The 12,442-nt window shown below is 36.2% G+C and overlaps 1 protein-coding gene across 2 annotated transcripts; it reads left to right on the top strand.

Annotated features, from left to right (window-relative positions):
- Positions 1-1,494: 1,494 nt before the first annotated feature.
- On the top strand, positions 1,495-11,619 carry LOC142636764 (TMV resistance protein N-like). 2 transcript variants are annotated; one of them, XM_075811057.1, is made up of 7 exons: positions 1,495-1,701; positions 2,557-3,096; positions 3,391-4,480; positions 4,601-4,876; positions 4,975-6,063; positions 6,130-6,911; positions 9,711-11,618. In XM_075811057.1, the coding sequence occupies exons 2-6, from the start codon at positions 2,585-2,587 to the stop codon at positions 6,868-6,870; spliced, it is 3,708 nt and encodes a 1,235-aa protein (XP_075667172.1). In that variant the 5' UTR covers positions 1,495-1,701; positions 2,557-2,584; the 3' UTR covers positions 6,871-6,911; positions 9,711-11,618. The 2 variants fall into 2 exon arrangements, with proteins under 2 accessions (XP_075667172.1, XP_075667173.1); XM_075811058.1 differs by lacking the exon at positions 1,495-1,701 and having other exon boundaries at positions 2,561-3,096; positions 9,711-11,619.
- The last annotated feature ends 823 nt before the right edge of the window (positions 11,620-12,442 follow it).

Here is a 12,442-nt window from a genome sequence, read left to right as displayed (position 1 = left end):
TGCTTTGTCCAAATCAGTGTTTATATAGTGTTCCCATAGACGGTTATTGAATACCGGAACCTCCCCTAGATTCGAGGAGGCACAAGGATTAAATGTAATTGTCATAACCGTTTAGGAGTTAAATTTCTATTTCACAACGGATATATGACAGTTATGCGTAGGATAAGGGATTATCACATTATATTCGGAGATTTTCCTAAGTATGATATCCTCGTCTTGGAATTTCTTCGTCGAGTGTGCCTGATAATTCCAATCGTAGCATCCTCGTCCACAAATCTTTATGTGGACGAGTCCTCTCGGGATAAGCTGTGCGCATTCCATGGACGAGGGATGGAGCTTCTCCATCATCCTCAGGACGGCCTTGTCCGTTACCCTCGTCCTGAGGATAACTCCTGGACGGCTGCTGAGGTGATGACCATCCAGGAACGGTCAGTGTTTTCGTCCCACATCATCATTAACATTACTTTATAAATTAATAATTAATGGTAACATTGTTTTCACTTTAACCTAACACTAAGGGTTTGTTTAGGATCCGCTTATTTGCTGAAACTGAAAATTTTTTGTTAAAAGTACTGTAAATAAAGTTGAATGTTAGTTGAAATAGTACAGTAAGACCTATGAATAGTATAAAAAAATTCATGTATAGCCCCACTCAATGTGAAAGGGGCGATACATGCATTGGATGTGAGGTGTATATTCTTGTGAGAGAGTCACAGAGAGAGAGATAGAGGCCTATTGTCCATGGGCCTAACTTTAATTAAATGTTAGAAGGGCTTTATGTGTCCTTTTTATATATAAAATGTTCACTTATAAGGTCATTGGGCCAAACTTCTTTTGCAATTGGGTCTCAACTGTGATCAGGATAGTTACATTTAGGCCTGACAAGCCGAGTGAGTAAGGCAATTTATGGGTCTGATGAATAATTGTGTGGATGATTAGGAAATGCCAAGCCTATAACATGCCGGACCTAAAAAGAAAAATGTGACTATCAAGTAAATAAAATAAAATAAATTTGGCTATTAAATCATTTTAAATGTGTAGTTAATATTTTCTACTAGGTAGATGGGGACAACACCTTCAATTAGAGTTCATTGGTGCGATCAACTTGTGCACAACTTTGTGCACAACTCGCCTATGTGGCGAGTTGTGGTTGGTGGATGAGTGACCCACCATCACCCCTCCACCAACAACATTAGAAATACCACATAGGCAAGTTGTGCACAAAATCATGCACTAGTTGTTGGTACCAGAATTTCTCCTTCAATTATCTTTAAGCATTTCCAAGTGCCAACAGCTCTTTAAAAGCATAGTTCAACAGTAAAATAAGATATACAGAAGTGAAGAAAGGTGAGTTTAATAATGGTGGATGACTCACATGGGCAAAGTACTCTTTTTCTTTTTCTTTTTCCTCCTCTTTTCGTTTTCTCTGTAGACTGTTGAACATAATGGAGAGGAATCTTCCGACTAAAAAAAAAAGCCAATAAACTAAAATAAAACTAAGATGAATTATTCAGTCCCACGAGTAAAAGCAATTCCAATGACGAAGCTTCATAGTTCATACAACTTTCCTTGACTCTCCAACTTTATCTATAATAGTGTTTCTCTTCAATTATTGTCACTCTATTTTTTTTTTCTCTCTCAAACTGAGCACACACAGTTTTTTCTACCACCAAATCGTTCAAGCCTACTCGCATCCTCAAGGTCCTATCTCTTCTCTTATGCAATGTTTTGTGTGAATTCTCTGTTTTATTTCTTTCTTTCATTCTTTTTATATTTATCTATATGTTTCGATTTCTCTTTTGGATGATGAGAAAGCAGAGGGAAAGGGGAGGAGGAACATACAGATTTTTTTGTACTGGGTTTTGACCTTTTGTTTTATAGTATCTGAATTTGTCTAGTCTTATACGAACTGTGATTGTTAAATTACAAACACAGAGGATGCTTTTGTAATAATTTAACGTTAGTTAAATAAATTTCTGCATAAATAATAATCATAATAACGTGAGTTATCTACTTCGTATAAAAAATAAACAAACAAAAAATGTTGACTTCACTGAAAACAGAGGATGTGTGAATGTCCAGTAAGGCTAGGATCGTTGCCAATAGCTTGTTTTTTTTCGTCTTATTATTTTAAAAAAATTAAATTAAATGGTGCGAGGTAATTAGCAAATTGAGTGTAGTGGAAAGATTGTTGTGACCTTAGTTTATTTTATTAATGTCTTTCGTCTCTCTTTCACATACTCACAAACAAAAGAAAAAATAATAGTCATTCCTTTATTAAAAAAGAAATTATATAATAGGAGTTGAATCATGTGTTGTTTCTAAGATATTTTTGAGCTTTACAATCACTACTGCAAATTCATTTCTCAAATCCATAAGGTTTCAATTTATACACGTCCACCTCTTTTTTCTATCCTTTCACTCCCTCCTTAAAATAAAACATCCATATCAAATATTTCCTTTTTTCTCTAATTTTTTTTCTTTTACTTTTTCTGTCAATTTTATTTGAAAACTACCTCTTTTATTTATTTATTTATATATTTTTCTTTATTGTAGTTCAATACTTGCCGCCAACATATTTCCAATGTCTTCCATTAGCTCTCAGAAGGCCTCCTCTTCGTCATCATTTTCCTCTTCAACACCTCGGTGGAAATATGATGTCTTTCTTAGTTTTAGAGGTGAGGACACCCGCACTAGTTTTACAGACCATCTATATGTTGCTTTGAAACAAAGGGGCATAGTTACCTTTAGAGACGAGGAAAATCTTGAGATAGGAAAATCTATTTCACCGGAGCTCTTGAAAGCAATAAAAGAATCGAGATTTACAATTGTCATTCTCTCAAGAAACTTTGCGTCATCAACATGGTGCTTGGATGAACTTACAAAGATAATTGGATGCCTGAAAGAGACGATCACGACTGTTTTGCCAATATTTTATGATGTGGACCCATCTGATGTACGAAAACAAACAGGCGTCTTTGCCCAAGCCTTTTTTAAACATGAAGAACGTTTCAAGGACGATATAGAGAAAGTGCAAACATGGAAAGTTGCTTTAGAAGAAGTGGCAAATCTCAAAGGGTGGCACCTACAGGATAGGTAATCCAATTTGACATATTACTTGCTTTTAGATGTTCAAACTTCAAATAAATACTCTTCTTATCTTAAGCCTTGTTTTGAACTTTAAGTAAAGCAACAAAGATGTTCACACTTCTTTTTTATTTTTACTTGATCTAACTAATTTACATCTTGTATTTCTTTCAAATTTCTCTTGCACCAAGTTATTTACTTTTTCTTGGTTTAACCAACAGAATAGAACATTGTATGTCTACTTTCTTTTTTGGTCCTATTTGTGCGTGGTACTCACTAGATATCATTCTCTCTTCATTGCAGGTCTGAGGCACAACTTATCCAAAATATTGTGGGGGAGTTATGGCAAAAATTGAGTTATGAATTCTTAGAAGATACTGAAGACCTAGTAGGAATAGAATCTCGAGTGAAGGAATTGGAGTCATGTTTGGCTATAGGGTCTGATGATGTTCGCATTATAGGGGTTTGGGGGATGGGGGGAATAGGTAAAACAACTCTTGCTAGAGTTGTTTTTCGTATGGTTTCAAACAAGTTTGAAGGTTGTTGCTTTCTCCCTAATGTTAGGGAGGTTTGTGAAAAAGATGGTTTAATTCCATTGCAACAACAACTTATTAGAAAAATATTAAATGAAAGTATGAGTATACAAGATGTTGACGAGGGAGTTTTCGTGATCAAGAATAGATTACGTCATAAAAGAATTCTTATCGTTCTTGATGATATAAATCAATTAGACCAGTTGAAAAAGTTAGTTGGGAAGCATAATTGGTTTGGTTCTGGTAGTAGAGTTATCATAACAACAAGGGACAAACATTTACTACGTATACTTGAAGTGGATGAAATATTCGAAGCTGAAGGATTGAGTGATGATGAAGCTCTTCATCTTTTGAGTTTAAAAGCTTTTAAAAATGGCCATCCTCCCAAAGATTATCTAGAGCTATCCAAAGATGTCGTACAATATACCAAAGGCCTTCCTTTAGCTATTGAGATTTTGGGTTCCTTTTTGTTCAGTAGAAGCATCAATCAATGGAAAAGTACATTAATTAGGATAAAAGAATATCCTGAAGGTGCAATTCTCCAAGCACTTAAAATAAGTTATGATGGACTACACGAAACGGAGAAAAAAATATTCCTATATATTGCATTTTTCTTTAACCATGAGGAAAAAAATAGTGTAGTAGAGAAACTAAATTATTTTGGCCTTTACCCTGATGTTGGATTAGAGGTTCTAGTTGATAAATCTCTTATAAAAATAGAAGACTTTAAAGTGTGGATGCATGATTTACTACAAGACATGGCCAGGAAAATAATTCATGAAGAATGCCCTGAAGAGCCTGGAAAACGTAGCATTTTGTGGTTATTTGAAGACATTAACAATGTACTAACAAATAATATGGTAAGAGGTTATATAAAAACTTGAGCACATACCCTATTATATTATTTATGTTCAAATTATAGTAGCTTTGGTAGTCATACATTTTGCAATTCTCTAATCCCTTTTGTTCATTATTATTAGGGAACAGAAGCAATTCAAGGCATAGTCCTAAAGTTGCCTGAATCAAAAGAGGCATATTGGAATCCTGATTCATTTTCAAAGATGCATCATCTTAAATTGCTCAGAATTAGTAATGTTCAACTTCTCCACGAACCCAAACATCTTCCTATTAGCTTAAGATTTCTTGAGTGGAGTGGGTACCCTTCAAAATCTTTGCCATTGAATTTCCAATCAAGTGAGCTTGTTGAACTTTACATGTGTGGTAGCCGCATTGAACAACTTTGGAAAGGAGCAAAGGTAATTTAAGCATCCTTGTACTTGTTTATATTTAAGTTCCATTAAATTGTAGGTATTTGTTGAAGCTAATTGTTCTTTTTTTTTGTTGCTTTTAATAGTCTTTTGAGAAGTTGAAAATCATCCAAATGAATGGGTCTACAAACCTTAAAGAGACCCCTGATTTGATCAGAGTCCCAAATCTTAAAGAAATGGTTCTTGAAGATTGTTTAAATTTACGTGAGATCCACCCTTCAACTTGGGTTCATAATAGACTTACTCGTCTCAATCTAAAAGGCTGTGTAAATGTCAATGTCAAAACTCTTCCAAGCAAGTTTGAAATGGAGTTTCTTGAGGATCTTATTCTTTCTGGTTGCTCAAAACTAAAAAAGATTCCAGAATTTGGAGAAAACATGCAACGTGTATTGAAGCTTTATTTGGATGGAACTGCTATTACTAAACTACCAACATCAATTGGGCATTTGACTAGCCTTGTTTTATTGGACGTAAGAGATTGCAAAAGTCTTACGTGTCTACCAAGCGTCATTTTTAATTTGAAGTTGCTTAAAGACCTGAATATTTCGGGATGCTCAAGACTTGATAGATTGCCTGAGAATGTGGGTAACGCTGAAAGTGTAGAGGAGCTGGATGTGAGTGGAACTGCCATAACAGAGGTGCCTTCTTCCATTGCTCTCTTAAAAAATCTTAAAGTGCTATCTTTCAGTGGATGTAAAGGGTTATCATCATTTAACTCTACATCTTGGTATGATCTCCTCCCTTTTTCTTCAAGGCCAAAAATTGCAAATCCCGCGAGGTTGTCCTCTCTATCGGGTTTGTGTTCTTTGACTAAATTGAATCTACGAGACTGCAATCTCAGGGAAATCCCTAATGATATTGGTTGCTTATTCTCTTTAGAAGAAATAGATCTAAGTGGGAATAGTTTTGTTTGCCTTCCTGATAGCATCAGTCGACTATGTAAGTTGGAACAAATGCATTTGAAGAATTGCACGAGTCTTCGATCATTGCTAAATCTTCCAGTAGATATCGTACGAATTTGGGGAGATGGTTGTACCTCACTGGAAATGGTACCAGATCTCCGAAAACCTAATTCTTTTTGTAAGGGAGAGCTTTATCTTTCAAATTGCAGTAAATTGGCTGAAAATCAAGATTTCATTGACATCTTTTTGGCTGTGATAAGAAAGCACCATCAGGTCTCTCTCTCTCTCTCTCTCTCTCTCTCTCTGTGTGTTATAAACAACTTGCTTTTTATGTTTTAGGGACTCTTTCGTCCCCGTAGATATGACTTTCAAGAGTACAATTGGAGATATGACATGATTATTTCTGGAACTGTAATTCCGAAGTGGTTTATCCATCAAAGTATTGGGGCTGAAGTGAATATAAAAGAACCTTCTTCTCATTTGTGTCATGACTGGATGGGGATTGATGTTTGCGTTGTACTTTCTTCTCGTTTCAAATTTGTACGATCTTGTCAGTTCATAGCAAATGGAAAAGTAATGTCTTCTGAAGTAAGCGATGGTTTCATGCTTGGATTAGTACCATCAGATGGTTTATTATCAGATCATATTTGGCTATTTTATTTGCTTCCTCAGTACTTCAACGAGAAGGACATAAAATTACTGAACGAATGTGAAGCAAATGAATTGACTCAAATTGGCATTAAAATTAAAACTAATGGTTCAGGCACGGATGTGAAGAAATGCGGGTTCCGAATGGTATACAAGAAAGACATGGAAGAACTCAACCGAACTATGGCTCAAAGTAGCAACACCAGCATCATTCCTTATGAGGACTTGGATGTCCTTCGTCATAATTTCGACAATTCAGCAGTGGTAGTGGAAGGTAAAAAAGCAAAGCGAATTAGTGTCGATTACGAAGGTGTTGGACCTAGCGGAGAAGGAAGCTCTAATGATGCGCCACAACCAAAAAGGATTGAAAGGCTCCTCGGTGATTCTGATTGTGAGGAATACTTCGAATGTGGTGAGGAGATCAATGATTAGCAGGAATCTAGATGGAATTGGAAATTGGGTTCAAATACTCTGTAAGTCAATGAATCCAAATTAATTGCTATTTGTTTTATCTTTTGGTATATATTTGTACTTTTGTTTGATTTGATTTTAAATTCTAAATCATATATTGCTTAGCTTCGTTATTTACACTTATTCCAAAAAGGGGCATCATTGAAGATTGTTGAACTCCTTGTCTTTAATCTAAATCAATTTTTTTCTCTTGTTTGCCCATAAGTTACTATCTTTCTTCTTGATTAAAGTTTTATTGAATTTTCCATCTTTACAAATTATATATGTGAACTCATGTATAAATCACAATTACAACAATTAGTCTATATATATATATATATATATATATATATATATATATATATATATATATATATATATATATCTGCTCTGAATTTTATTTTATTCTTTTCAAAGTAGGATACTAATGTGATTTGTGGTTCAACTCAATTGATTCATGGGTAAACTGAAAAGGATCTATATCTACACAGTAGCGGTTTTGGTAATTTGCTTAAGCTATCATAATTAGGAAGCTAAGCTTTTGTACCTATATGTAAACAGGTATGTGATAAACAACTAATTAAAAAGCTCTCACCGGAGACAATCTTTTATGCTAAAAGCATTTAATTTTGATTTATCTGTCACCACTACATGTTTTGAATGACTATATATTGCTCAATTGTTAGGCATGCCTTGATGAATAAGTGATTTATGATAATAGAATATGGAATAGTAAGTAGTACTAAATGGCCTCAGCTATGTGCAGCTTTTGTTCTGGATTGTAAGGGAATCATCATTCACATCATTGTCCTATCACCTATGTATTGCTTGTGTAGAAGCATTGATGAGACCTTGATCGAGTTTAAAAGAACACGGTTGCTAAAACATGAATTATGTAAAATTCGCAGTTTAAAAGTCTTAATTATGTAAGTTTTTACCATAAGATTTTTGTGCTTTTGCCTTTTAATGTACTTGAAAGTTTTTCCACCTTTCTAAAACTTTCACTCTGAATCAAATTATTGGCTTAAGGCTATCCATACCCATTTCAGATCATTACCATACCAGGCAGAGTTGAAACAAACCAAAAGTCCTATCTCCAAATTGTACCTTAATTAGATTATACCCAGTTGTAAGTGCACAATTGCACTTGGACCCAAAGACAACTACGGGCTTAGGCCCAATGAGCCTTAAACAATGAAATTTGTAGAGTGTGGGCTTGAAACCTAGGTTAGAAGTACTGAGAACTTGATAACAGGCTAAAAGTTACAAACACTTGTAAATAATAAATGATAATTGCAAATAGACCTCCTCGGACGTAAGCCGAGGACCCTCTCTGTATTATTTCTCTTTCTTTCTCAAAGATTACAATTCTTAATTTCTTTTTTTGTTTCTTGGCCCCCCCCCAATTTCTTTGGCGTTCATCCCCCTTAAATACTTCTTTTCCTGATACTTTATCCACGTGTTGCTCAAACCTCCTCCCCCCTAGATATTTCTTTTCTTAGTGCCTTTGAATAGTGACCAGAAGTTTCAGTTCTACTGTTTAGGAGTCACTTCCCCATTAATGCGGCTAGGGAGGTAGGTGCAGAGTCTTTAATGTGGAGGTGGCAGCCTTTGCTTTTGGTATTTTTCTAACACCGGTGTACCTCGAAGGCTCAAGGTTTCCCCCTTTTAACCAACAATCCTTCCAGAATTCTGCCTTGCCCTTCGTAGTGAATCTCCAAGTTCTCTTGGATCTGTCCGAGGAGAAACTCACCCTCGGCTGTATCCTCGGACCCTCGGCGTATGGGCCGATTCGTAGTACTAACAAATTCTTAGATCAAAAGCAGATCGGCCCTCCTTGCTACAGCCCAAAAGGCCCAAATGCCCACTTGGGTTCCTTTACACCCCACACCAGCAAAGAGACCTAACTAGAATTTAAATTAAAAGGACAGCAATAGACGGTAGAGAACCTGACCATACAACAAACTTGATTATATATTACTAAGCTTGTCATCTGAGACATATTCATCTTTACTTTAATCAAACTCGAGAAGGCAAACAACTGTGTTGACAAGGTTGAAAGTTGTAGAAGGTAGCCTGCTTAGTGCTTAGATTGGTAAGCCTTCTTGTTTTACTTGCTATCATTGCTGTATTACATCTAGAATTAAAGTTTTCTCATCTTATTCCCATTGGGTTTATTATTTAGAAGGATGTATCATAATCATAGTGGAAAGATGTTAAGCTTTCATAATCATTGTCATTCATTTCTTGAAAATCTTATATTTTTTGTCATTCAAAGCAATCAGCATCTGTTAATAGGAATTTAAAGTCATCTTGACACTTCGACTTGGAAACAGTACCAGGTTAGGGAGTGATACTCTCCTGAGGTGTGTGGTCAAATTTTAGTCACCCCTATCTCAAGGCAAGGAGCTATAGATAAGCTGATATGGCCTCAATGATATAACGTTAAAATTAGCTGCCATTGAAAGTAGGAGAACTTAGATTATAGGAGACATGTTTGTGGGGATTGAAGCTTCCTTTGAAGTTAATAATTTTTGTGTGGAACGCATGAAGACTTACTCATCAAATCAAAATAGTGAAACGAAACATAGTGAGTGACAGTGTGTCTTATGCAATGAGGCAGAGGAAAACATGGATCTTTTATCCCTTAAGTGCTCATGCTATCTTGTTTGGGTTATATTTGAGCCTTGGAACTGAGTTAATTTCTCCTTGCTCTTTGAAGCAGTGGTTGGCTCAATGGATGGACAATCCAAATTTGTATAGATTGATGTTTAAGGGTGCAAAAGAGTGTGCTTAAGAAGTGATAATGCTTTGTTTTGCAGGTATGCATAAGCCTCTATTGCACATCAGGCAGATCGAAGTGACTGCAGGAAAGTACCAAGGCAAGTGTATTGAGCTCTGAAGGGTTGTGGATGTTGACAATTGAGGGACACCAGCAGAGATGGTGTGGATGGGGTGGTTTTGGCTATGAAGCCAAATCATGTGATGGCAAGCTGTTGCAGTTCTTCCATATGCAACTAAATGGCATGTAACTAGATGCCTGGCTGTGCAAAAAACATTAACTGAGGCTATACAGCTTGATTTTTGCAGACTTATTTGAACAATATCTAGAGTGGAGGACCTCTTTTTGAGAAAGAAAGTCCCTTGGCAAATTTTTGTGCTGATTGAAGACCACAAGTGCTTGGAAGTTGGTGAACACTAGTGGTTATGTATGTTGTGCATAAGAGAGTCATTGCAGATCTTGGGGCCCTGGCTACTCTTGCTTTCTAATCTTATAGACATTTTTGGACTCTACTAATAGCCAACCATTCTGACATTATTGTATCTAAAAACCAAACCAGAAAAAATGTTATCTTTATACCTTTTTTGGACTTATTTAAGCCTTGGGCATATGTCAGTGTGCATTCATTTATATTTTAAGACATTACATAAGAGATTTGTTTCTTTGAGTAAATTCCTGTTAAAGCAAATAAGAGCAATTGACTTGACCATATAAAATTGCTTGAGACCAACTTTTCTTGCCTCATGAAGCTTCTGCTATCCTGGGTATTCCACTGAGTCGTCACTGCCCTCCAGATAAAATTGCTTGGGCTTACTCCCCATTGGGTTTGTTCACCACAAGCAGCGCCTATAAGCTCCTTGTTTCCAGTGATGCTGTCAGTCAAAGCAGGAAGCTCGAATGTGGATACTCAAAAACATCTTTGGAAGGGAGTTTGGAGGCTACGGGTTCCTAACAAGATTAAACATTTCATTTGGCGAGCTTGAAATGACACTCTGCTAACTATGAGCAACCTCTTACGTCCTCTGATAAGTGTGAACTTTGCCAACTCTGCCCAGAAGATCCGTTGCATGCCATCTGGTCTTTCAAGGATGTTGAGAGTACTTGGAGCTCAGTCCAATGCTTCCACCAATCGAGTGCCCCCCAACCCCTGAATTTTTGTGACTTACTCTCTCAGTTTTTGCAGGTTCAGGAAGATTACAGAAGGAGGTGTTTGCTATATCAGCTTGGTTCTTGTGGAATTGGAGAAACGCTATCCATTTTGGCCGACTAGTGCACCTTCGGCTCATATCATCTCATTGGCGGGTAACTTGCTGCAAGATTTCTTGGCTACTCAAGAACTGGACCTGGTGGTGGATCGCTCCCCCATCCTGCAACAATGGCGCCCTCTGGAGCTAAACCAGCACAAAGTCAACTTTGATGCTGCAATATTCAGAGCTACAAATTCGGCTGGAACTGGAGTCGTTGTCAGAGACTGGAAAGGTGAATTTGTTGGCGCGTTGTCTATCTCTGTGCTGCTGTCTTATACCGTTGCTGATATGGAAATCTTAGCGTGTCAATAAGCTGTCGAATTTGCTGCTGAGATTGGTCTTAAGAGAGTAATTTTTGAAGGGGATTCAGCCACGGTTATCAATGCTTTAAATCAAGGTAGTGCTGGATTATCAACCTATGGAGTCGTCATTGAAGACATTCGCTGTCAAGCTATGGTTTTTCAGTCCTCTGTTTTCAATCATGCTCGTTGTTCTTGTAACTGTGTTGCTGATGCTTTAGCAAAAAAAGCTAAAGGCAGTCGGGGTACCCAGGTGTGGCTCAACGATCCACCTAAGGATATTGCCTCCTTGTTATTTGATGTTCATTAAGTTCTTTTTCAAATACCACATTGCACTATCAATTGAGTTGCCTAAATACAAGGCAATTGAAGTTATAAAAAATGGATATGTACAGCATTAGCCTACTAGGAAAACAATATCACCGAAACGGAGTAAAATTCACTTTGCTCATGTTGCCGTGTAAATCCATGAAAAACATGAACTTGATTATGACATAAAATAAATAAATAAAAGGTACATGAATAATAAATAAAAGGTCATGCTAATAAGTGTCTTTTTTTTTTTTTTTTTTCTATACAAGATAAAATTCAATAAAAGCCTAGTCTTCTTGTCTGGTTTCTCAAAAACAAAAAAGACTTGACCACTTAATGGCTCTAGCCGAGTAACTATTGTATACAATTTTTGTTGTGCATCAACAAGATATGCGTCCTTTGAGTCACGTTATATAAATTTCCAATAGAAAAACTTTGCTCAAATGGGTTAGAATGGTAATAATAAGAAGATAAATGAAGTTTAGAATAGCTTCTCTTGTTTCTTAATGGAATGATGAAAATTGCATAATTTTTTCCAATTTAAAAGGATCTAGGGCAAAACCATCTAGTCTTTTCAAGCGTGTAGTAGTAAATTATTGTTATGCTGCATAACATGATCATTTTGGTTTCAGCCAAGGAACGCAAACAGTTGTAGAGAATTCACAACACTTGGTAATGTATTGAGAAATCTCATTAGTTCTTAGAGAATTTAGAAGTCACTAGTGAACTTATCGAAACCCTCATATACCTCATGACATACCTCATGATGCAAATCCATTCGCAAAGTTATGAATTTTGAAGATGGGGTTCCCACTAAATTTTTTTAGATTACATTTTCAATCTTCATTTATTATTATTCATTTTTAAAAATGGTTACATCTAAAATCATTAATAATGTCTTCAACTGCCTTTTG

Source organism: Castanea sativa, chromosome 5 (genome assembly GCF_040712315.1).
Source record: "Castanea sativa cultivar Marrone di Chiusa Pesio chromosome 5, ASM4071231v1".
Classification (NCBI taxonomy): Eukaryota; Viridiplantae; Streptophyta; class Magnoliopsida; order Fagales; family Fagaceae; genus Castanea; species Castanea sativa.
The sequence above is the reverse complement of the archived record's forward strand: the minus strand, read 5'-3'. Positions and strand labels throughout refer to the sequence as shown.

Excerpts from the sequence above, each read along its gene's own strand:
- LOC142636764 (XM_075811058.1), top strand. The coding sequence starts at position 2,585 with ATGTCTTCCATTAGCTCTCAGAAGGCCTCCTCTTCGTCATCATTTTCC. Across the intron at positions 3,097-3,390 it reads GGGTGGCACCTACAGGATAG|GTCTGAGGCACAACTTATCC; the intron begins GTAATCCAATTT and ends TCTTCATTGCAG. Across the intron at positions 4,481-4,600 it reads ATGTACTAACAAATAATATG|GGAACAGAAGCAATTCAAGG; the intron begins GTAAGAGGTTAT and ends CATTATTATTAG.